Raw genomic sequence first — 26,630 nt, 5'->3', positions numbered from 1 at the left:
GCCTGGGTTAGATCTCTGGTCAGGGAACTAAGACCCCACGTGCCAAGGGGCACCTACGGCCACGTACTGCAACTACTGAACCTGCGTCCCACAATGAGAGCGCCCACACAGCCAAAAGCTAAATGGTAGATTTAGAAAATGATGAATATTTTTTCGAAGATCAAAACTTAAGAATAATATAAACAAAACGTAAGTGCCATGGGGACCGCTCCCCCTCCCTGGTGTCCTACCACAGAAGGCTTGTAGACAGGAAGTGCCAGATGTCAACAGAGGCGCGGCCCACAGGAACCAGGAAGACTGCCTGGGCCCACACGGCATGGACGGGAGCCAGCGCGCGGGCTGCACCCACTCCCTGCGCCACAGTCCTGAGTGGAGTGTAGACAGCAGCCACAAACCCCTGTAGGTGTGCCCCCAGCACGGCCACTAGGGCTCTGGACTGCATGGAGAATTTCCACTTGAGGGCCAGCTCCTAACCCACTGTCGGTTATTCAACAGAACCGCCAGGTGACTGAAGGACATGAAGCCATCTTGTAAGTGAAATACAGTTGACTCTTGAACAGCACTGGGTTAGAGGCTCCACAATCAAAAATCTTCACAGAATTTACGCCTCCATACCTACAAGTTCTGAAATGTGGATTCTTCCAACCAAGGACTGCTTCACGCTACACAGTATTTGAGCTTCCCTGGTGGCTCAGTGGTAAAGAATCCGTCTGCAATGCAGGAGACATGGGTTCAGTCCTTGGGTTCAGAAGGTCCCCTGGAGGAGGAAATGGCAACCCACTCCAGTATTCTTGCCTGGGAAATCCCATGGACAGAGGAGCCTGGTGGGCTACAGTCCATGGGGTCACAAAAACAGTCAGAAAAGACTTAGCAACTAAATCATCACGTAGTATTTACTACTGAAAAAGATCATGTATAAGTGACCTGCAGTTCAAACCCACACTGTTCAAGGGTCAACTGGTCACAATGTCTGGGAGGTTCTGAGGCTCAGGACCAGCTTTTCAGAAAAAGCTGGGACCACACGCGCCTTCTTCGGCCCCTTACAGAAAAGCCAAGGCTCCATTACAAAACAGTTTTATTTGTTAAATTATCAAATGAGATTATCATACAAAAATAACTATATGGCTAGGCTAAGTGCATAAAGTGCTCAAGTTTTAAGAACCTGGGGGGTCGCTGCAGGTTCCCTGCCCCCTGGAACAAGGGGCACAGGACGTGCTTCCTTCCCCATGGGGTGCAGGAATGTCCTTGCTTGGGGTGGGGACGCACTCTGCACGTGGACTCACAGCTCGGCGTGGCCCAAGGGGCTCCTGACCTCTTCCTGAGTTTCCCCGCCAGTGGCCTCCTTGGGATTAAAATACCACCGGCTGAGGGCCTCGGGGCCCTGGGCCTCTTCCCAGATCTCCTGGTTGATTAAGGCTGCCTCTTTACTTGCCTCGGCGGAAAGTTCCAGAACCTGGTCGACGCTCCTGCATCAACAAGAAGACGACGGAATCTTTTCACCACCCTTACCAGCTTGCCCAAGCGCCTATGAGGCTGCCACATGGGGAAGACAGGTTCAGAGTGACTTTCCTTGGGCTTGTGGGAAAGCATGGGTGAGTAAGATTTGTCTGAGCAAAACTCAAACAGCAAAGCCCCTAGAACAGGACTGGCCAGGTGTGAGGGAGAAGAGTCGTTTACTCGACAAATATTTAAGGAGTACCAACACCATCCTAAGGGCAGGAGGCAGAGCAGTGAATGGGGCACCGTCCCAGGGATCACATGACATAAACAGAGGTGGGGAAGCCGGCATAAAACGTGCTTTCCCGTTCGTGTGTTTTCTATTTACTCCTGTGACCCTGGTGACCTAGAATCCTTTGGCCTGTCTCATTTCACCCCAGGCACACAGAGGGAGGTGATGCCACAGCAGGTGGTATTTGTCATGAGGACCTTTCAAACTTTTCAGGCACCTCGGGAAGTACATTTGACATCATAAAGGAGAAGAAAACTAGATTCTCTTTTGGAAGAGGTGGAGGAAAGCCCCATGATTAGCAAAGTCCCGTGGGTGGGGGCAGGCAGGCAGCTTTGTGGGACTGGCCATCGGCTGTATGGACCTGGGCCCTGCTTACACAAGGATGCCTGTTCGCGAAAGCCATCGTTACCAACTGTGGCTTTTCTACATGTATTTAGACATTAATAAGAGGTTCCAAGATCTCTCAAAGCCCCTATTCTGAAAAGCACATAAAGACCAATCCAAGGGTCCCTGATGTGCTTATCTTACCCTGGGGAATGATTGCCCCTTTCTATTTTGGCTGCTCAAGAACACACACAGGGGACTTCCCTGGTGGTCTAGTGGTTAAGACTTCACCTTCCAATGCAAGGGGTGTGGATTCAACCCCAAGTTGGGGCACTAAGATTCCACATGCCTCCGTGCCAAAAAACGGAAAAACATCAAACAGAAGCAATGTTGTAACAAATTCAATAAAGACCTTAAAACCATCCAAATCCAACAACAAAAACAAAAAATTTCTTAGAAAAAGAACACACAGTGGGGTTTTCTCGGGTTGGAAGAATCTTGCTCTCTCCCTGCCTTGCTGGACCTTTGTACCCTTGGCCCCTGCAAATATCAGAGCTGCCCACCCTCCAGGGCACAGCACACCCTCCACAGGGCAGCTGCCAACAGCCCCTCTCTGCCCAAAGGGGAGGTGGCAGGGAGGGGTGCTATCTTTTTCTTAAACTATTTTCTGCAGTACCTTCGGAGCTCCAGGTCCTTCTTCTGGATCACATCCCTGAGTTCCCTCAGCACATCAAAGACCTTCACACTGTCTTCTGAGCTGCCAATGCCAAGTTCTCCCAGCAGATGGCGTGTGGTCATCAATTCCCGCTGCAACTCGTCTGGAGGGAAAAAGGGGTCGCCAATGGAAAATCCCATGCATGGAGGAGCCTGGTGGGCTGCAGTCCATGGGGTCACTAAGAGTAGGACACGACTGAGCAACTTCACTTTCACTTTTCACTTTCATGCATTGGAAAGAGAAATGGCAACCCACTCCAGTGTTATTGCCTGGAGAAACCCATGGACGGGGGAGCCTCCTGGGCTGCCGTCTATGGGGTCGCAGAGTCGGACACGACTGAAGCGACTTAGCAGCAGCAGCAGCAGCAACCATGGTTGCAAGGCGCCCCAAGCAATGGACACACGAGCTGGGCGGCCAACTAGATTTTCCTCCTTTTGCTGGAATGCTGTTGTGTGATGCCAGAATCGTGAAAGGCTCGAAGGAAGGGCAGTGAAAGAAGATGTTTGTGCACTGGCACTGCCTCCGGGCCCCTTTGCTGAGATCACAGGGGTCTGAGATGGCGGGTCAGGTGTGTCTGCCGTCCAGGAAGTTACGGAAACACACCTGAAAGGACATACTGGTGTCCGCACTACAGAAACGAATGGGTAAGGCAGAGAAGAGCTGGGCGAGAAGTAACTTAAGGACACACCCACGGTTTCCAGTCCCCGGTCCCACCACTTCTGCACTCCTCCCCACCCAGCCCCATGTGGAGAGCCGCCTGCAACAGCACTGGGTCCCCACCTGCTCGAGCAAAAGCAGCATCTCTGAGTCTGGTACACATCCCAACACTACACGTCACAACTGTACGTTGCAACATTTGGGGACCCGTGTAAGGGTTCTTATAAACACACGTCTTCGTTGCTGAGAGACTCAGCTGTGTCCTCCCCAAAAGCCACGTTCAGGTCTTAATCTCAGGTACCTGTGAACGTGACCTAACTGGAAATGAGGTCTCCAGAGATGTAAATGAGTTAGAACGAGGCCACTAGAGAGGGGCCTAATCTAGCCACTGGTGCTCTTGTAAGAAGGGGAGAGTTTAGACAAGGAGTCTCAGAAACAAGGCCATGTGAAGACAGACAGTGCCGCAACACTGTAACAAAAAACAAGAAGCAAAGCCAAAATAAACCTAACAACAATAGGGATTTCCCTGGCCGTCCAGAGGTTAGGAAACCACCTGCCAATGCAAGGGACAGGGGTTCCATCCCGGACCTCCAGTTGCCTCAGGGCAATTAAGCCATACGCCACAACTACTGAGGACCGTGCGCCTACAGCCCGTGGTCAGAGAGAAGCCTGCACACAGAAGCGAGAGAGCAGCCCCCGGCTCGCGACAACTAGAGAAAACCACGAAGACCCAGCGCAGCCAAAAAGAAAATAAATAATTAAATGCAAAATGAATAAAACAAAAGGAACAGCTGGGAAAAAGAGAGAGAGAGAGGCAGAGTTGGGAGAGATGCTCCACCAGCCAACACCTGCCAGAACACTGAAGCTAGGACAGCGGCAGGGATACGTTCTCCACCAGAGATTCCAGAAGCATCCAGTCCCAATGTGGCCCCCTCAACTGGGAGGGCACACGATCTGTTGTTTTCAGCCACCCCGTTTGTGCTATTTCGTTACAGAAGCCCTAGGAAGCTCTAACCGTGCCCAAGCCCAACTCCTCCCAACTATCTAAGGAACTTAGGCATGGAGACCGAGAGTTACAGATTAGAAACCTGGACATGGATGATGGTTTGACAAGGCTCATTTGTCAAGGTCCTGTGTCATACATATACTATTTCACATTGGAAAAGGCTTGATTTTACATCAGCTTCAAACAAAACACATTCAAGTGGCTCACGAGAGCTCAGCTTAGAAATTACCAAACCCTATGCCGTGTGAATCAGCAATTTCACTCCTGGGCATTTATCTAGACAAAACGTTAGTTCAGAAAGATACACGCACTCCTATCTTCATGGCAGCACTAGTCACAATAGCCAAGACACAGAAGCAACCTAAACGTCCCCCAACAGATGAGTGAATGAAGATGACGTGGTACATACATGCAATGGAATACTGCTCAGTCAAAAAACTGAATGAAGCATGCCCTGCAGCAACATGGACAGACCTAGAGGTCATCACACTCAGTGCAGTAGCCGGACGAAGACATGTATCATACGTTACCCATTATGTGTGGGAAATAAAAAAAGAAATGGGTACAAATGAACTCATCTACAAAAGAGCAACAGATTCACAGACACAGAGAACAGACTGTGGTTACCAAGCAGCAGTGGGCTGGGAGAGAGATGGAGTTAAGTTTGGGATTCAGTTCAGTTCAGTTGCTCAGTTGTGTCCAGCTCTTTGCGAACCCATGGACTACAGCACGTCAGGCGTCCCTGTCCATCACCAACTCCCAGAACTTGCTCAAACTCATGTCCACGGAGTTGGTGATGCCATCCAACCATCTCATCCTCCTCCTCCTCCCGCCTTCAGTCTTTCCCAGCATCAGGGTCTTTTCCATTGAGTCAGTTCTTCTCATTAGGAGGCCAAAGTATTGGAGTTTCAGCTTCAGCATCAGTCCTTCCAATGAATAGTCAGGACTGATCTCCTTTAGGATCGACTGGTTTGACCTCCTTGCAGTCCAAGGGACTCTCAAGTCTTCTGCAACACCACAGTTCAAAAACATCAATCCTTCAGTGCTCAACTTTCTTTACAGTCCAACTCTCACATCCATACAGGACAACTGGAAAAACATAACTTTAACTAGATGGGCCTTTGTCAGCAAAGTAATGTCTCCGGCTTTTTAATATGCTGTGTAGGTTGGTCATAGCTTTTCTTCCAAGGAGCAAGGGTCTTTTAATTTCATGGCTGTAGTTACCATTTGCAGTATTTTGGAGCCCCCCCAAAATAAAGTCTCTCACTGTTTCTATTGTTTCTCCATCTATTTGCCATGAAATGATGAGACTGGATGCCATAATGGTAGGAATGTTGACCTTTAAGCCAACTTTTTCACTCTCCTCTTTCAGTTCTTCTTCACTTTCTGCCGTAAGGGTGGTGTCACCTGTGTATTAGAGGTAACTGATCTTTCTCCTGGCAATCTTGATTACAGCTTGTGCTTCATCCAGCCTGGTATTTCGCATGATGTACTGTGCATATGAGGCTTCCCTGGTGGCTCAGAGGTTAAAGCGTCTGCCTCTAATGCGGGAGACCTGGGTTCGATCCCTGGATCGGGAAGATCCCCTGGAGAAGGAAATGGCAACCCACTCCAGGATTCTTGCCTGGAGAATCCCATGGACGGAGGAGCCTGGTGGGCTACAGTCCATGGGGTTGCAAAGAGTCGGACACGACTGAGCAACTTCACTAACTTCACTGTGCATAGAAGTTAAATAAGCAGGGTAATAATATACAGCCTTGACGTACTCTTTTTCCAACTTGGAACCAGTCTGTTGTTCCACGGCTGGTTCTAACTGTTGCTTCTTGACCTGCATATAGATTTCTCAGGAGGCAGGTCAGCTGGTCTGGTATTCCCATCTCTTGAAGAATTTTCCAATTTGTTATGATCCACACAGTCAAAGGGTCTGGCATAGTCAATAAAGCAGAAGTAGATGTTTTTCTGGAACTCTTTTGCTTTTTTGATGATCAGACAGATGTTGGCAATTTGATCTCTGGCTCCTCTGTTTTTTCTAAATCCAGCTTGAACATCTGGAAATTCACGGCTTACATACTGTTGCAGCCTGGCTTGGAGAATTTTGAGTATTACTTTGCTAACGTGTGAGATGGGTGCAATTGTGCAATAGTTTGAACATTCTTTGGCACTGCCCTTCTTTGGGATTGGAATGAAAACTGACCGCTTCCAGTCCTGTGGCCACTGCTGAGTTTTCCAAATTTGTTGGCATTTGAGTGCAGCACTTTTACAATATCATCTTTTAGGATTTGAAATAACTCAACTAGAATTCCATCACTAGCTTTGTTTGTAGTGATGCTAAGGCCCACCTGACATTCCAGGATGTCTGGTTCTAGGTAAGTGATCACACTATCATGGTTATGTCAGTCATGAAGACCTTTTCTATATAGTTCTTCTGTGTATTTTTTCCACCTCTTCTTAATATCTTCTGTTAGGTCCATACCTAACAGAAGTCCTTTATTGAGCCCATCTTTGCATGAAACGTTCCCTTGGTATCTCTAATTTTCTTGAAGAGATCCCTAGTCTTTCCCATTCTGTTGTTGGCCTCTATTTCTTTGCACTGATCGCTGAGTAAGAAGTTTGGGATTAGTAGATGCAAAGATACACAGAATGGTTAAACAGCATGGTCCTACTGTACAGCACGGGGAGGCATATGCAGTAGCCTGTCATTAGCCATAATGGCTGCTAAGTCCTGTCAGTCAGGTCTGACTCTGTGCGACCCCATAGACGGCAGCCCACCAGGGATTCTCCAGGCAAGAACACTGGAGTGGGTTGCCATTTTCTTCTCCATAGCCATAACGGAAGAGAACATAAAAAATGACAGTATATATACATATACGTAGAGTGAACTGGGCTCCCCTGGTGGCTCAGCAGTAAAGAACCTCTCTGCCAAAGCAGGAGACCTGGGTTCGATCCCTGGGTCGGGAAGATCTCCTGAAGGAAAAAATGGCAGCCCACTCCAGTACTCTTGCCCGGAGAATCCCATGGACAGAGGAGCCTGGTGGGCCACAGTCCATGGGGTCACAAAGAGTCGGACAGGACTGAGCACACACGCATGGCTCAATCACTTTGCTGTACAGCAGAAATTAACACAACAGTGTAATTCAATTATACGTAAACGAGGAAGGGAGGGAGGGAGACAGAGAGAACGTGAGAGGAAGGAAGGAAGGAGGCAAACTCTAGGGCAGCTGAAAATTTGCTTGAGAAAGAGACTTGCTCTAAAGAGAACCGTAGGGTCTTGGATGGTGCTCTTCACACCTGTCAACTTCTTCAAGTGAAGTATTAGATGGGAACGCCCTACGGGAAAGGTACCATCTCCGCTCTGCTTAGAAGACAGGACAAGGTAGGGGTGGTGGCCCTGTGGTTTCCCAGCTGCCAAAGCCCCTTACTAGATCTGCCCAAGGCTGAGACGGCAGGCTCCCAGCATGCCTTTCAGGACAGGAGATCACTGAAGGCTCATCCTACAAACCTGGGTTCAAATCCTAATGCAGCTCTGACTCAGGACCCGACCCTAAACAAATACCAGCCTCGCCGGCCTCCTGCAACCTCTGCCATTTGACGGGAGATGTACAATCTACTTGCGAGGAGGCCTATGACATGACACAGAGGGATAAAGGTACCCAGGACACAGGAGATGCCAACATGCACCAGTGGCTTGTCCTGCCCCTTGCCCAGCAGCCACCCCAGCTCTTACCTAAGAAGAGCTGCCTGTCTCCGTCCAGGTAGACCGATTTCACGGGCAGCTCATGCCGTGTGGTGTCCAGAGCCATTGCGAATGTCTTGTACTGTTCCCGAAAGCGGCTGGCCACAGCCTCCAGGGGGCTCAGCATCTCTATCTGCAGGCAGGGAAGGAAGAGCCTGTGAGTCCAAGCCCTGCACTCCCCTCCCTGCAAGCTCACCAGACGGCACGTGTGCAGGAAAGACTCAGCACTGTTGCGGGACTTCCCTGGGGGGTCCAGAGGTGAAGACTCCACACTTGGGAGTGCTTCCACTGCAGGGGATGCGGGTTCGATCCCCGCCTGGGGAGTCTCAGATCCCACGGGATGCATAGCGTGGGCAAAAGTAAAAGAAAACAAAAATAAAGAAACCGATTATTGCTGTTCAGTCGCTAAGCCGTGTCCGACTCTTTGCAACCCCATGGACCACAGCATGCCAGGCTCCTCTGCCCTCCACTATCTCCCAGAGTTTGATCAGTTTCATGTCCATTGAGTCAGTGATGCGGATACCGTCATTTAAGAAACTGGCAGCACCATTTAAAACATTTGATTAGACAAACCTTAATAAAAAAGACACAGCACCAGTCCTCTCAGGTCTCCCTGGGAAGCTCCCAAGGGTGTGGTGGGCTCTCCCGAGTCCCAGCCGGCCAGTAGCAAGGTGGCCCAGGCCTCCTCACCAGGAACATGTGTTGGCCTTCCAGTATGTTCCAGGGCTGAGCCTTCGACTGGGATCATACTGGACCCAGGAAGGCTGGGCCCTCCTGCTTCAGAGCATGGAGTTGATAGGCCTCCACCCACCAAGGCCGTGCCCGCCAACCCTTCTTTCTTCATACACGCTGTCTGGGGGTTGTAAGGATTCCTTTGCGTGATTATCTTTTCTTTTTCTTCTACTGTGAGGTCCAGGAGGACAGGGACCCCGTTTTCAGCTTGTGGGGGGGCCACAGGGAACACTCCCAAGCATGTGCTAGGTGTCACGGGCTGGACTTGTTCTCACAAACTCCTTGGTTGATACCCCAGCTCCCAGCACCTCAGAATGTGACCTGACTTGGAGACGTTACAGAGGTAATCCAGTTAAGGTGGGGTCATTAAGCTGGGCCCTGATCAGTATGACAGGTGTCCTCGTAAAAGGGGGCAATGTGGAGACTGACGCTCACGGGGAGACGACCAGCTAACAATGAGACACAGGGAGAAGATGGCCGCCGACAAGCCAAGGACAGAGCCTGGGACACTCCTTCCCTCGCGGCCCTTGGATGGAACCCACCCTGCTGACACCCTGACCTCGGATGCACATCCTCCAGAATGAAGGGAGAATAAGTGTCAGTTGCTTAAGCTGCCACCCCTTCTGTGGTCCTTTGTTATGGTGGCCCCAGGACACACACACACTGACTGAGGAGCCCCATTTCCTGGTCGAGCCTTCCTAGGTTCCCAGGGTTCACCGTGACCTTCCTTGACATGGACATTCCTGTCCATTCAGCACCAAGCCTGGATCTCCCACCAGCACCCGGGCCCACCGGGGCTGGCCAGAACATGTCTCACTTTTTTTTTCGGCCACGTCCCATGGCATGTGGGACCTTAGTTTCCCAACCAGGGATGGAATGCGTGCCCTGTGCACTGGAAGGTGCAGTGTTAACCAGTGGACCGCTGGAGAAGCCTCCCAGGGCCTGTGGGTGTTAAGAGACAGGCCCATTTGCAGGTTGGTTCTGACATTACCGTCACATCCGCTGATAAACTGCCGCACAGAAATACCCAGTGGTGTCAAAGGCCGAGCACAGAGTTGAAGCCAAATGAGGAGGGACACTCACAATAAAGGCTCTCTCCAACCCCCCCAAAGGACTGATGCTGCTGGGACGTGAGGCTTGGAGGCCGTGGTCGCCCCTGACCTGTGCATCCAGGAAGTCCTCCAGCTCTTTCTTCTTCTGACAGAGGAGAAGCCTGCGCTTCAACTCATATGCCTTTTTCTGGAGTTTCTCCTTCTCTTTACACAGTATTTCCAGGTTCTTTTCTGCCTGTTCTTCGAATGCAGACAGGCCATTCTCCATCTGGGAAATGCAAAACAAAAGTTCAGGCCAGAGGGGACCTTGCCTCCGTGGCTGACAGCGGCCACCCTTCCATCTGCGACGCACATGAAAAGAGGCTCCATCCTTACCTTCACGGTCAGCAGGGTCAGAAGGAGAGTCTGGGACTCCATCATTTCCAGTGCTTGTGACACATCCTTCAGGAGAAGAAAAAGATACTCCTGGTTCCCCAAGAACTGGTGTGAATCCAGTTCTCTCCCCCTGGGAGAGAAGGGGCAGAACCCTAACCCATATGCACTATCTTCAAACTAGTAACCTGCCGCTTCTTGACTGTGTATCACCAGGCGGCCTCTGTTTTCTCACTTAGTCTTTGGGGCCTCTGTGAAAGGATGAGGGTTCTCTTTGGTCCCTTTCTGGCAGCTGGGTGGTCTAGTGCCAGCTGGAGGGCACCCACGAACCCGGCGACTCACCAGAACCAGGACTTGGGGATCCCCCGCGGGCGAGACCACAGCCCAGCCACCCTCCCTGCCATGGTCGGGACCTGGCCTGTAGACCACCCTAGTGCGGCGCTAGAAAACCAGAACCCAATCTCGTTTTTCACATGGCCCTGAATTTTTATCTGCTCCCAGAGGTGTGTACTTGGGAAGATGAAACTCTGTAAATCCTCTAAGAACGTTGTGGGTTTTGTCCTGAAAGGCATAGCTGGCTTGTTCACTCCTGGAGCACGGCATCGAGGGGCATCTGGCACATGCAGGAGCTGAATCAGGTCTAGTCAACCTGCAGTGGCGGCTGCCCTCTCGTTCCAGACACTTACTGGGCTCTTTTCACTCGCGGCAGAAGAGGATGACAACTCGGCTTTCTGTGACTGTTTTTTTAATTGCGGAGTCTTTCGGATCACACTTTTATCTAAGATGAAGAAAAGTGTTATCCATAAAGGGAAAAGACACAAAGGGAAAAGACACAGGCCACCCAATGTTCACTGCAGCACTATTTACAAGAGCCAAGACACGGAAGCAACTGAATGTCCATTGACAGATGAATGGATGAAGAAGACGTAGTATATATCTGGGGCTTTCCTAGCAGCTTAGATGGTAAAGAGTCTGCCTGCAATGCAGGAGACGTGGGTGCGATTCCTGGGTTGGAAAGATCGCCTGGAGAAGGACATGGCAACCCACTCCAGATTTCTTGCCTGGAAAATCTCGTGGATGGAGGAGCTTGGCGGGCTACAGTCCACGGGGTCGCAAAGAGTCAGACGTGACTAAGTGACTAACATTTAGTATATATCTAGTATCTATACTATACTAATAGAACACATAGTATATATCTACAATGGGATATTATTAGGCCAAAAAAGAATGAAATGATTCTATTTGCAGCAACATGGATGGACCTAGAGATTATCATACTACACGAAGTCAGGACAGAGAAAGACAAATATCATTATGGTATCACTTAATGTGGAATCTAAAAAAAAAATGAACTTATACACAAAATGGAAACAGACCCACTGACACAGAAAACAAACTTACCAAAGAGGAAAGGTGAGGGGGATAAATTAGGAGGTTGGAATTAATATATAAAATAGATACCCAATAAGGACCTACTGTACAGTAAGGGAACTATACTCAGTATTTTATAATAACATATAAGGAAAAATAATGTGGAAAAGAATCTACATAATCTTTATATATATATATATATATATGAATCACTGTGTTATATATCTGAAACTTACACAACATTGTAAATCAACTATATGTTAAAAAAAAAAAGTGTTTCTATGGTGAGAAGAGCAGATTTTGGAAGCCCTCAGGGATGCACTGCAACCCCCAGGGGGAGAATGGACCGGGACAGTGAACGACTTACCATGAATGGCGGAGAGATCCAGGTCAGACAAGGCAGTGTCATGCCCTTCCAGCAAGGTAGACTGCAGGTTGCCTTTGTCAACTCCACTGCCATCTATGGGACCCAAGGAGAATTCCCAGGAGTCAGCACAGTCAGCGAGATGTGGAAGCCAGGAAGCAGGAAACTTTTCTCTACAATACCACCTGCTTCCAAAAACTCAGTTTCTTGCAAAGAAGCAGTAGAGAAGGCTGAAAAACCTTTGGAAATTCCCACCCACCAACTTGAATATATTTTAAAGTAGAACTAGAAAAGAGAGGCATTCTTTACGACCAAAAGACACAAATAAGCCTTTCTGCTTAGCTTAAATAAAAGATGCTGTGTACATATGAACGTACAAAACAGAAACAGACCTAGGACCTACTCTATAGCACAGAGAACTACACTCAATAGTTTGTAAAGACCTATAAAGGAAAAGAATCGGGAAAAGAGCGGACACAAACGTGTATGTACGATTAAATCACTGGGCTGTGCGACTGAGACTCATACAACACTGTAACCCAATCATCCTTCAATACAAATATAAAAATAGGGAATTCCCTGGCAGTCCAGTGGTGAGGAATCCATGCTCTCACTGCTAGGGCCCTGGGCTTGACCGCTGGTTGCAGAACCAAGATCCTGAAAGCTGTCTGGTGCAGTCAAAAATGAAGAAAAAATAAACGTATAACTAAACAAACAAGGTGCTCTGCTCAGAGAATTCTTCAGACAACAGCACTGGAGTGGGTAGCCATTCCCTTCTCCAGGGGATCTTCCCAACCCAGGGATCGAACCTCAGTCTCCTGCACTGCAGGCAGATTCCTCACTGTCCGAGTCACGAGAGAAGGCCGCGAGTCTAACAGCATGCAATACACACGTTCTGCCCTCTGCTCTTGTTCTCTCTTTCTCTTGTAGCTTCATTTTTTAGCCTCTATTTTAAAATGTGAAATTACACCTTGTACTGTCTAAAATGGGCACTTGGTGAACTGCAGGTTTCAATTAAACAAGGTTTCCAGAAGGCTGCAGAATGAGCAAATAGTATGTAAAATACAGTCATGTTAGCAAGTAAACAGAAAACTCTTCAATGAGGAACTATGCAGTTGAGGAAACAAGAGTAAAGGGACAAAAAGTATAGATGCTGGTACCTTCTGTGTTCCAATTTTTAGAAAATGCTCATTAGAAAAACAAAAATCTATCAGGAGCAGTTGGCTGCCTCCTAGGCGAGGAACGGGAACTAGAGGCAGGAGATGGTGACTTTCTCTGTTTCCACTGGTTGAATGTTCTGTCATCTGCATGTACAGCATTTCCATTAAGGAAAGTACTTTCCTATCAAGCCATACAATGGAACTCAAGCGGTCCCTATAAATTGTCATGGCTATGTTTAAATTATAATTCTGTCTTGGCACTACTGACATGGGGGGCGCAGATCATTCTTTTTTGTGGGGCCATCCAGTGCTCTGAGGGTGTCAATCCCTGGCCTCCATCCGCCAGCATCTCATACCACCCCCTGCAATAACCCCAGCTGAGAACCCTGGGTTATAAATGTGGCAGGCCCAGTTTTGACCCCTCTGACCATGCCAGCTTTCCCAGCTTCACACATGGCCCTCAACCCATCTGCATGAGAAAAGACTAAAAGGCTGGCTCCAGCTCCATGTGCCTGCTTCTCAGTCGTGCCTGGGTCAAGGAACAGAATAATTTCTGACAAACAGCTAGAATAGGATCAGCAAGTTGTAGCCTGCAGGCCAAATCCGGCCCACCTCTTGTGTTTGTTAATAAAGTTTTATTAGGACACAGACATACCTATTTGAGTACACATGGTCTGTGGCTGTTTTCACGCTGCGAAAGGCAGAGTCAACTGTTCGGTAATAGAGGCTGTCTGGCCTGCAAAGTCTAAAATATTTACCACTGGCTCAGAAAAGTTTTGCTGACCCTTGATCTAAATAATAAAGCAAGAAATCTAAGTTGTAAAAGAGCACATTTAGTTTTCTCCTATGGGACTCCAAGTTTATTGCCATTTTGAATGAGGGTTTGTGGGCCAAGAAAGTTTTGCTTTTTGCGAACTGCTCTTCTACAAGAGAAGAGCTGCCCGCTATCACCGGTGAGGCAAGCACATGAGGAGTTGGGTGATGTGCTACTTTGGGGAGGAGCCTTCCCCAACTTCTAGAATGAGCACACTGACTAAAACTGAACAGCAAATACACCAATAATGACCCTCTGAATGGTAGGTCATGGATGAGCTTCTGCCCTCCTGGGCTACATTCCCCCTTTTCTCTGGTCACATGGCATGTGGGATCTTAGCTCCCCGACCAGTGATAAACCTCGTGCCCCATCCCCCGACCCCTGCCCCTGCCCGGCACTGGAAGCTCAGTCTTAACAACTGGACTGCTAAGGAAGTTCCCATTACCCATTTTTTAAATAACCAACACATGACACGTTTACAATCAGAAAATGTGAAAGTTTTTCGTATCGCTCTGGAGAAAGCTTTTAGAAGACGATCCAACCCAAGACAGTGAGAGGCAGGAGGATGTGGCCTCATACCCTCTCTGAAAGTCCTGCTCTCAGAGCTCTGGTGGGAAACGGCCACGTGAGCAAGGGACTGGTGCCACAAGGGAGCACCATGGCGGCAATGTGGCTCTTCTCTGGGGCCACACAGGAAGGAAGGGACCGGCCCCCTCATTCCTCTGCCATCCCCTTCAGCTCCTCACACATCCCAGATCAGTCTTTATGCTGAAACTCTCTGCCTAGTTCCTTTCCTTCATGCTCCCCATGAAAGAAAGGGAGTTTTAACCCAGCGTACTTAGAAACAAAATTCCCCACCATGCTCATCACCCTCTGAGCCTCGGAGCTCTTTCACACCCTCCCTGCATCTTTACCCACCTTTACTCTTTTGGAGCTGGCTGGATTTTGTTCCACCTTCAGGCGTCGTCCCACCGGCCTTTAATGCATCTGCTGCAGGAGCCTATTAGGGGAATATATGACCTTCAGGGGACAAGACACCTTCCTTCCTGCCGTCTGCAAAGCCTGCATCTGCTCTTACTTGGAGGCAAGGGGATAGACTCAAGGAGTTCCGACACTTAATTGCACATATACAGGATGAGGGCTTCCCAGGCGGTAGTGGTAAAGAACCCGCCTGCCAACGCAGGAGACGTAAGAGAAGTGGTTCATTCCCTGGGTGGGGAAGATCCCCTGGAGGAGGGCATGGCAACCCACTCCATTATTCTTGCCTGGAGGATCCCATGGGCAGAGGGGCCAGGCAGGCTACAGTCCACAGGGCCACAAAGAGTCGGACACGAGTGAAGCAACTTAGCATGCACGCCCACACGTAGAGGATAAATGTTAAGGATACCCTCATATCCGTTGAACATAGGAAACTATCAAAAATTTGCTGGCGGTGATATCTGACGTAGCAGATTACAGATGACTGATTTTCTATATACTTTTTAGTACTGCCCAGTTTTATAGAGAGAACATATTAATTTGGTAGTCAAAATAAACAAAGCTTCTGTACAGGTCTTACTCTTCAAAAACTATAAAAAAGGAAGCAACACTTGCAGCCGGCAAGCCGTCACAGTAATATAAAAGCAAAAAGAAAACCTTGTAAAGGGTGAAAATATTTAAAAAAAAAAAAAAGTGAAAATATTTTGATGTACAGACACCACTCCTATTCAGCCTCCCAACAGAGGTCTGAGAAAAAGAAATAAAAGGCAAGCAAGTCGCAAAAGAAAAAAAGAAAACTCCCTTCTTGCAGATAGGATACTTCACGCAGAAAATCCCAAAAGAGGTTTAGAAGCACTGCTAAAACTAGAAAGTAAGTTTAGCAAGATTGCAGGATACAGGCCCAATATAAAAAGATACTTCTATCAGTGACCAACTTTGCGACCCCATGGACTATAGCCCACCAGGCTCCTCTGTCCATGGGATTATCCAGGCATGAATACTGAATGTGTTGCCATCTCCTCCTCCAGGGGATCTTCCTGAACCCAGGGATCAAGTCTGGGCTTCCTGCACTGCCGGTGGATTCTCGTACCCCTAAGCCACCTAGAAAGCCCCCCAGTATGCTGGACACCTAAAACCAATACAATGTTATACATGAATTATTTAATTAAAAAAATTAATCAAATCTCATCACAGAAAGAAACAAAAGAAAGAAAAGACAATATCTTGTATAATAGCATTAAAAACCACCGGTATAAACCTTACCAAACATGGAGAAGATCTGTATGCTGAGAATTACAAAATACTGATGAAAAAAATCTAACAAAAACAAATAAATGGAGAGGAATACCATGTTCACGGATTGAAAGACTTGGGTGTTTTTAGGATGTTATTCTCCCTAAACTGAGGCACAGGTTCAATACAATTAAAATTCCAGAAGTTTTGGTAGGAAACGGCAAGATAAGTCTGAAATTTGTACAGAAAGGCAAAGGAACTAGAAGTACCAGTTTTGGAAAAGAACAGGGGGGAGAATTCACAGGACCCAACTTTAAGACTTACTACAAAACTATGTCATCTGCGTAGTGTATAAATGGCCAAAGGACAGACACAGAACAGTGGAAAAGAACAGTCTAGAAATGGTGTATACATGTAGAGTCAATTGCTTTGCAACAAAAGTGATGAGACAATACAGTAAGGAAAGGAGAGTCATTTCAACAAATGGCGCTGGAATATGAGGACGTCTATACACTTAAAAATGAACTTGAATTCCATCATCAGTGCAGATACAAAAATTAATTCAAAATGGATCCCAGACCTAAACGTAAAACCCAGAACTATAAAACTCACTGGAGAAAACACGGGAGAAAATGTTTGTGATCTTGGCTGAGGCAAAGGTTTCTTAGATAAGATACCAAAAGCACATTCCATTAAAGCAGAAATTGATAAACTTCTTCATCGAAAGTGAGAACTTCTGCTGTTCACAAGACACTTAAGAGAACAGAAAGCCAAGTCACACACTGGAAAAAAAATATTTGCAAATCACCACAAAGGGTTGGTATAGAGGACATAGAAAGAGCTCTCACAACTCAAGGATGAGAAAAAAAAAAAAACCTAATTTTTTTAAATGGGCAAAAGATTTGAATGGACACATCACCAAAGATATAGGAATGGTCAATAAGTACAAGATGCTCAGTATCTTGAGTTGTTATGAAACCACAGTGAGATACCCCTTCACACCCACTAGGATGGTGTCATCTTAAAAGTAATGACTCTCCTCTGTGGCTGCAGCCTCTCTGGATAAGTCGGGCAGTTTCTTACAAAGTCAAACATACAATCCCCTTATAATTCTCCCCTCTTGGGAGAAATGCAAACACATCCATGCAGAATCCTGAACAGCAATGTTTAAGGTGGCTTTATTCATAATTGTCAAAAACGGGGAACAAACCCAATGTCCTTTGCCAGGGAATGGCTGAGCACACTGTGGTCCGTCCGTGCAGTGGAATGTCCATCACCCAGCACAGGAGCCTGCACTAACTGTCCGGTAGCAGCCAGTCTCCAAGAGGCTGCAACCTGGATGGTGCCTTTTAAAAGGTCTTCTTGAAAAGCCGAGCTACAGGGACAGAAAACAAATCGTGGTTGCCTGGGATGGGGAAGGGCTGGTTCCACCAGAGCACAAAGGGCCTCGGGGGTGACAGACTTCTCCATCTTGACTGTGGTGGGTTTGTGACTGGATGCACTGGTCAAAACTCACAGAACTGTGCGTTGAAAAGAGTGATGCTTCCTTTATGGAAACTACACCTTAATTTAAAAGATGAAGAAAAAGAAAATGGAGAAGCTCTTAAAAATCGAAAATACTATATAAGCATGCAGACACATGGGGGTGCTGTAACCAAGCTGTCCAGGGAATTTTAAAATTATGAAGCGTGGACTGTTAGCCTTTGTTGAAAATTACTTCCATAATGTAAACCACAGACTCTGGGTCCAGATGTGTCATTTTAGGTTCCTCAGCTGTAAACACGCCACACTCCAGTGCGAGATGCTGACGACAGGGAGGACAGGCATGTGAGGGGGTGGGGTGGGGGTGATGGATGGGCAAGCTCTGTACTTTCCACTCAGTTTTGCTTTGAAACTCAAACTGCTGTAAAAAAATTAAGTCCATAAAAAAGAAAAAATCAGTCCAAGAAGCTATCAGTTGGCACAAAGGTATCTCTTCCTTCAAGCCAGGTCTTAAATCACGTTAATTAAGAAAGAACCTGCCATTCACCCTACCAGAATAAAAGAAAGGCAGTAGAAATAAATATTCAACTAAACTTTACCAAATCTTACGAGTTTTTTCCAAATCATAAACAAAGATTTGGAAAATGGGGTAACACAAATTTTACACACAGTGGCTGTCCAGACACACCGAAACAAAGTGTCATTGGGTAATCTAAAGACTGGTTTCATTAAACATCACACAAGCAGCTTCTCCAACTATTAAATGTTTTCTGCTGTCATTTTCGATGGTTTCATCATTCGTGTGGTGTAAGTCACTAAGCCCTTCCTGTAACACTGGGCGATTCAGGCACGTCATTTTTCCCCACAGTCTTTCTCTCACGCCCTACAGGTATTTTTTATGACACCAGCCAAGGCCAGAGAACTGTGTGCCAGGCATTAGAAGGCACGGCTTCGGGACAGAATCCAGAAAGGAATTACTGTGTTGAGAGACAGGAACAACTTTATGATTCACTAGAGCTCATGGCTTTGCAAAAGGGATTCTCAAAGTGATCAGCCACCCACAACAGAGATCCATGCATTGGCACGAAGGGCGTGACAGTCCCAAAGCCAAACTGGGCCAAACCCCCGAAATGTTTCCTTTAGGACCAGGCTGTGTCTGGCTGGGGCAACTTGTCTGAGGACTCCAAGTTCAGAACTGTTTCAAATGTACATTATACATTACCTTTCTGGGGGCTTTCTTTTCATACTGCAAATACCGCGACTCAACTATTCTTCCACCTGTAAGGGACACACAATTGGTTTATACTAAGACTACAGCATGGAGTGTTAAGGATCCACCAGGTACCCAGGATGCCCACATCCCACCCCGAAAGCGGGGCACTATCAGCCCTCCCTGCTCAGCCTTGAGCATGTATGAGACATCTATTGTATGCAAGAACACGTATGAGATACCTCCTGCATATAAGGGCTTCCCAGGTGATTTAGCTGTAAAGAATCTGCCTGCCAATGCAGGAGGCGCAGGAGATGGGGATTTAATCCCTGGGTCAGGAAGATCCCCTAGAGAAGGGAACGGCTACCCACTCCAGTAATCTTGCCTAGGAAACCCCATGGACAGAGGAGCCTGGCAGGCTAGCCCAAAGGGCCACAAAGAGTACCCCCCACATACACACACACACAGTACCCAACACACACACACACACACACACACACACACACACTGTACCCAACACACACACTGTATGCAACACACACACACTACCCAACACACACACTGTACCCAACACACACACACACACAGTACCCAACACACACACACACACTGTACCCAATACACACACACTGTACCCAACACACACACACACTGTACCCAACACACACACTGTACCCAACACACACACACACACACACAGTACCCAACACACACACTGTACCCAACACACACACACACACTGTACCCAACACACACACACTGTACCCAACACACACACACTGTACCCAACACACACACACACTGTACCCAACACACACACACACTGTACCCAACACACACACACACACTGTACCCAACACACACACACTGTACCCAACACACACACACACTGTACCCAACACACACACACACTGTACCCAACACACACACACACTGTACCCGAGTGCTTGAACTAGAGAAGAGCCCATGCAGCAGCGAAGATCCAGGACAGCCAGAAATGAATAGGTAAATACAACTATTTTTAAAGAAAACGAAGAGCATGAATACGTGCCAACCGTCAGAACAGAAAGTGGACTCGGGGTGGGGCAGGGAATGGAAGAAAGAGCTTCCAAGCCGGCCACCTGGGAATTCCCTGGCGGTGCAGTAGTCAGGACTCCAGGTTCAATCCCTGCTTGGGGAAACTGAGATCCTGCAAACCCTGCCGCTTGGCCAGAAAAAGAAAAAAGGCAAAGATGGCCACCTGTTCACCTTCTCCTCCCGCCCCAACTTGCTCTGTGTGCTGTGGCGCCAACTGCCCTTCTCCCACCCAGGCCCGCCTATGACCCAACCATGGGACTGCCTTTTACAACCCCCAGACCCACTGCTAGCTCAGGACTGCTCCCCTGAGACTCACTCAGCACCAATCCCCCTCTGGAACACAGCCATATCCCTTGGTGAAAGTCCAGCCCCAGGCCCCTTCCACACCCGACCCCAGGATGCTGGAAGCAGAGGGAAGAAGCCCATGTGTCCCCTCCACCCTCCAGGGGCTCTCACTGCACACCCAGCGCTCACCCCCAGTCCTCTGCTCTGACCCTCCACCTCCTACCCCAGGCCATCCCTCCAGCCAGCTGGTGATACCTTCCCTACTTCACTGGGAAAACAGCAGCAGTCCCAGGAGGTCCTCCCATCTGGGCCTCTAGCTGCCTCCCAACCTCAGGGCCATAACCTGGGCTCCCCCATGTGATGGGAATTGCGTGCTTGGGGGTAAAACGAACCTCCAGCTCTGGGGACTGGGGCGTAGCCCTTACCCAGTTAGGCAACTGTCCTGGCAAACCTAGTCCCCCAGCCCCACCCTATACTGCCCCATTTCCCCTCCCCAGGGGTCACACCGTTCATTCTCTCTCCACTCCAACCCCCGCCCCCTCCCACTTCTCTGCTCCCCTTTACTGTGCCGGCTCCTCCTCTCCTCCCCGCTTTCCTGGAATCCCCCCGCTCCCCAGTCTGGCCCTCACAATCACGAGGCCACTGAAGAAATTCCTTCCTGCCAGCCCCCTGAGATGCCCCAGCTCCGAGCCCAGCGCTCCTCCTGAGGCAGCAGCAGTGGGCAGCACACTGGCCACACCCTTCTCTCTGACGCACTGTGTCCCCAGGCTCACCGCCCTGCGGCAGCTACAGCAGGCTGTCTTGTGGGTCCGAGAGCTGTTGAAGGCTGAGTGCCTCCAGGCCCCTTGCGGGTCCCGTGTCCCCTGTTCCTCAAGCTAGCAGGCGTGCCCCAGGCAGGGAAGAGCTGTGCCTGCAGGGAGAGTGGGCTCACTCAGTCAGTCAGGCAGGAGGCACCGAGGATCCAGGTCAGAGCAGGCAGCGTCCAGGGTAGAGAATCAAGCCACACCTGGGATCTGCTGCCTGGGGTCCAGCAAGGGACTGGGGTGAAGCACACTCCACTTCCAGGTGGAGGAGACCATAACGCGCTGGGTCTAATACCATCAGCAAAGGAGTTGACTCACCTAGGAAGGAGATTCTGGGTTCCCTGCACAATTCAAAAGCAGTTTCAAGTTGCTAGAAAACTAGAATGCACCTCTTGTTCTCAACAGCAGTGGGTTTTCCAAAGAAGCAATGTTACAAGGGGATATAATTTGTGTCCAAGAACTAGACCATGTGTAAATAGGACAGATATCACAGAGCAGATGATATAAACCTCCAGTCACTGGGGAACTAGGATTCTGCTCCAAATTCTCTGAGAGCCACACTGACGCAGGGCATAAAAATACTTCAGCGTAAAAGAGGCTTGAGCTGCAACGTGGGAGAACCTTGGGTCTACCACCCAAACTGGGTACCGCCAAGAGTCAAGGAGGGCTGTTGACGACGACCCCAGACACACAGGTGGACATCAGACAGGTGGGTACCCCCGAGAGACTGACCCACTTATTCAGAAACAAACTTTGACGTTTTATAACAAATTCAGCTCAGACTCTCCTCACCCACTCTTTTTTTTTTTTTTTTCCTCACCCACTCTTACAAGTGGGTGTGTCCTGGGCACAACCAGAGACCCCCATGGCCAGATAGGCCCACGGCCCTAAACAAACCCCCCCCCAGTCCTGCTACACCCTTGGCTGCAGGGCTGGGTGACTAAACTCAGGGTCCCCAAAGGTGTGACTAGAAACAAGGAAAGCCCCAGCTCTCCTGCTCTGACCCGTTTTTTCCTTTTTCCCCAGAAGCACTTACTAGCGGCGGGGAACGGGGTAATCACTTTTGCTTTTTTCTGGCCGAGCCAGCAACATATAGGATCTCAGTTCCCTGATCAGTGCCCACTGCACTGGAAGTTCCACAGAAGTCCCAAAATCACTTAATTGCAGTGGATTCCGTTTCAAAATAGACTCTCCAATGTTACTCACCTTGTGTTCTTCCTTTGCTCCTAGCACCCCTAGCAGTACTGGGGCCCACTGCAGGCGGCTTCCTAAAAGAGAGAAACGGGGCGGGGGGGGGGGGGGGTCTTGTTAATGCAGGTGGATTAAAAGCTCTGGGAAGCCACCCAGGAGGCTGGGCTTCCTTGGGACAGCCTTGTCCCAGCACCCACCCCCCTTGCCCATCTCTGCAAGGTGGGGCCACCTCCATGGGACAAGGGACACTGAGTCCCAGCCTTGTCACCTGGGGAAAACACCCGAGAAGAGCAAGCTTTCTGTTGGCTGTGCCATGTGGCATGCAGGACCTTAGTCCCCCCACCAGGGATTGAACCCAAGCCCCCCGTGACGCAAGTGCAGAGTTTTAACGGCTGGACCGCCAGGGAAGGCCCAAGATGGAGCGTTTTCGTCGAGTCTGAACGATGTCAACTTCATTAACCCACCGGGCGTTTGTGTGCCACCTGTACACCACTGAGGACACATGGTGAACACCAGTCTGCACCTCTTCTCTGAGAGGCATAACCAGCAGCTTCCTATCAGGCAGGTGTGAAGGGGGAACGCCCAAGGCGGGGAAAGGGCTGGGGGTTGGCGGTGAGAGACAAGCACCACTAGCTCATATCCGTGAGGAAGGACATTCCCAGACAGCAACCATCAGGGTCAAGGGCACAGAGAATGATGCGGAAACTGGAATCAATGAGCCCACGTCTCAGGAGTAAAGAATCCACCTGCCAATGGAGGAAACGTGGGATTGATCCCCGAGCCGGGAAGACCCTCTGGAGGAGGAAATGGCAACCCACTCCAGCATTCTTGCCTGGGAAAATCTCATGGACGGGAGGCCTGCAGTCGCAAAAGAGTCGGACACAGCTTAGCAACTAAACAGTAAGAGCCCTATGGCTTAGCTGGAGAAGGCAATTTGAGGAGCGGGTGAGGGATGGGAAAACACTGAGTCCCAGGAGCCAGGCGGGCAGGAGGCACTTGATAAAGAGTCAGACGAGTAATTCAGGAGTGCTCACAGACTCCTAGGAGACATTTGGCAGTGTCTGAACCCCCGTGACGGTCACAACAGAGGGGACTGTTATCGGCCTAGTGGGGGAGACCAGTGCTCAGCACCCTGCAACACACAGGACGGCGCCCATCACAGAGATGACCCCGCTCCGGATGTCAACACTGCCAAGGTTGGGGGACCCCTGATGCGGTGAACGAGTGACCGGCAGCGTGGGAGGCAAGGCTGCTGCAAAACGCCCGTCAGAAAATGACAAACCCTGATGGGAGTTAGGGCGAGAATGAATACATGTTTGCGTATGGCTAGGCCCTTTGCTGTTCACCTGAAACCATCGCAACACTGTTAATCGGCTACACCCCAAGACAAAATTTTAAATAAAAAATGAACCCTGAATATTATTCAACCCTAAAAAGGAATGAAGTATTGGTATGTGTTGAAACAAATAAATCTCAAAAATGTTGTCCTGAGTCAAAGCAGCCAGGCACTTAATGTCATGTGCTGTGTGATTCCACTGATAGGAAATATCCAACAGGCTAATCCATAGAGACAGAAAGCAGAGCGCTCAGGAGAGGATATACATATGTAATTATGACTGATTTGAGTTGACGTATGGCAGAGACATACAGCGGGATGCCAGGCAGGGGTCTGGCCGCTGTCAATCCCGACGTCACGAGACAGGCTCCACTGGCGACAGCGGTGCTGGGCCCCTTGCTCAGCTCAGTGTAGCCACTTTCCGTGTTATGGGTTCTGATCCAAGGTGAGACCCAAGCCAAGGCTGGGGGTGCCTCCAAGCCACAGTGGGGAGAGGCAACTTAACAAATTCTGGCTGGGCGCCAGGCGCTCTGCTCCTTCATGGAATGTTCCCAACCCGGCAGACACCTAACTGTTGGCCTGCTTTCTCTTTGTTTTCCAGACAAGGACCTGGGATTTATACAGGTCACCCCTAGGGAGTCTCAGAGCTAGAAAGGGACAGAGTAAAGACTCCCTCTGGGCTACTCAGGTGGTGTGCTAGTGGTAAAGAGCCTGCCTGTTAATGCAGGAGGTAGAAGAGACGAGGGCTCCATCCCTGGGTTGGGAAGATCCCCTGGAGGAGGGCATGGCAACCCACTCCAGTATTCCTGCCTGGAGAATCCCATGGACAGAGGAGCCTGGCGGGCTAGTCCACAGAGCCTCAAAGAGTCAGACATGACTGCAGAGACTTAGACAGAGACACACACACACGGATTCCCTCTGGGGTCTGCACCAGGGCTCTGGAGACAAAGCAAAGGGACTTAGGCCAAACCTGCAGGGACCTGGAGGGTGGGGGAAAAGGTGGCACTACACCTGCGCCCAGCCTCAAGCACTTCCCCCGAACTTCAGAGACGATAATGTCAATCTCACAGTTAGGACAAGGGGCTGTGGAATCAACACAAGTGACTTCAGGCGGCCCACTAAATTTTCATGCACATAGGCACAATAAACTTTGGTGGAATACACAAAGCCTTGTGAGACATGGAGTATTTCCTGTCATATCAATAAACAAAAACATCCCAGTCATCAATGATTCCAGCCCTCCAGGGCACGCAGGAAGAGACAAACACCTAGGCAACCCAGCAGCCATTAGGCCACAGCCACTCCATATGGGGAGCCCTGAAGAACTCAGTGCAGGATGCTGGCCCTAGATAGTTGAGATGAATATGAAAGGAATGATTTCAGTGAGCCCAGAATCTTGCATCTTTTACATATAAAAGCGCTAGATTCCTTAATTTGAGACACCTGGTTTTCTTTAATTCACAATAATCTCTTGATGTTCAGGCTATCTGCCCTTTGTTACCTACCAACTGTTGAGTCCTTCCCCCAGGCCACAGGTTGGAGGCTCTGCACCAAGGCCATAGATACCAAGCTTAGAACCAAGGTCACCTCTGAAATTGACTGAGCCCCTTTGTAACCATTGCTAAAAGCCCACCCACCATGATCATCACCAGCAGGCTTCCAGACCCCAAATTAGGGAAAAACACCCAAAGCTGTACTCACCCTAAGGTGCCCTAACCAATCACCTAACGCCAACCTTCCAGCAGGAATTTTCTTGGTCTTAAGGCTATAAAACTTGGCTATTAATCCATGAAACCTGTCAACCCACTCGCTGCATTGGCAGCGCCCTCATTATCTCTGCTCTTTGCTCTTAATAAACTCACTGCCTTCTAAAATGCTGTCTGGAAATTCTTTTCCTGGAAATTCTTTTCCAACTGGAACTCAGACTGCCTCAACACAAACTTTCATCTAACTTGACTCCTCCCCGTCCCTTCAGAGCAGTTTTCTCACGGTTAGTTGAGATGCTGTCTCCCAGGCTTAAGTCCTAAAAATTTCCGCTGAATAAAACGTAACTCTCAACTTTCAGGTTGTGACTATTTTTTAATTTGACACCTGGAATCACACTTGGCAAGGGGTAAGTATTCCACACCTGTCTCTTGCTGTGTGAGCCTGGGCAAATGATCCTTCCTCCCTATGCTTCCATCATCTCATTTGTAAATGAGGAACATAGGATAAAAAAAAAAAAATGTAGATGAAAGGAGATATTTCAGCTGTCCACTACAAAAAAGATTAAATGGAAGAACTACGGGATCACCTTCAGTGGCGAGGCACGGCTCTAAACGCTTTTAAACCTCACACTAGGCGGCGGCGTGATCAGCCAGGTTTCTCCAGGGAGGAAAGCGAGGCAGAGAGAGGTTAAGTCGCCCACCGGAGAACACCCCGGAAGGAAACTTCTGACCAGGGCCTCGAACTCGTCCTCGGGTCCCGCGCCCACGCTCCCCAGCATGCGCAAGGCCTCGTCCCACCCCCCAGAACCCGCGCATCTCGGTGGTTCTTGGGGAGGGGCTCAGATTCGAACTCACCCCGAGGACATTTACCTCCCCAGCTCTGCGGCCCCTCCGTCCCCGGCCCTCGACTACAGCCCTCCAGCTGACACCCGCAAACCCAGGCCCGCAGCGCCACAACTTACCCAGCGCCCCGCCCCGACGAGTCCGCCATCTTCCCGCCTTCAACTCAAAGGCCTGCCTCTTAAGTCGAACCCCCCGCCCCCTCCCGGACCAGGCCATATCGCGACGCCGCAAGAGGGGTGACCGTGAGTAGAGCGGTCGCCTCCTGCGCGCGCGTCTCTCTGGCCTCCCCTCACACTTGGTTTCGCTCACCAGCGGCAGGGGGCGGGGGCACGGGCGAGAAGTCGGAAGCGAGGGGCGGAGACTCGCGGCCCTCCGCCCCCCGGCGCTTTGCGTCACGCCCCCCGGCGCTTTGCGTCACGCCCCCCCCGGGCCCGCCTCTCCGGAACCCGGAAGCCCG

General features: G+C 49.5%; 1 protein-coding gene across 1 annotated transcript; it reads right to left on the bottom strand.

The window, feature by feature from the left end:
- Positions 1–1,130: 1,130 nt before the first annotated feature.
- Positions 1,131–26,414, bottom strand: HAUS8 (HAUS augmin like complex subunit 8). Its single transcript, XM_052643773.1, has 11 exons — positions 26,293–26,414; positions 22,304–22,365; positions 18,945–19,000; positions 14,948–15,029; positions 12,059–12,151; positions 11,007–11,098; positions 10,324–10,389; positions 10,058–10,216; positions 8,156–8,297; positions 2,730–2,871; positions 1,131–1,466 (listed from the first exon to the last, which is right to left on the bottom strand). The coding sequence occupies exons 1-11, from the start codon at positions 26,319–26,321 to the stop codon at positions 1,280–1,282; spliced, it is 1,110 nt and encodes a 369-aa protein (XP_052499733.1). The 5' UTR covers positions 26,322–26,414; the 3' UTR covers positions 1,131–1,279.
- Between the last annotated feature and the right edge of the window lie 216 nt (positions 26,415–26,630).

Source organism: Budorcas taxicolor, chromosome 7 (assembly GCF_023091745.1).
Source record: "Budorcas taxicolor isolate Tak-1 chromosome 7, Takin1.1, whole genome shotgun sequence".
NCBI classification, from domain to species: Eukaryota; Metazoa; Chordata; class Mammalia; order Artiodactyla; family Bovidae; genus Budorcas; species Budorcas taxicolor.
Note: the sequence above shows the minus strand (reverse complement) of the source record. Positions and strands in the feature narration are given on the sequence as shown.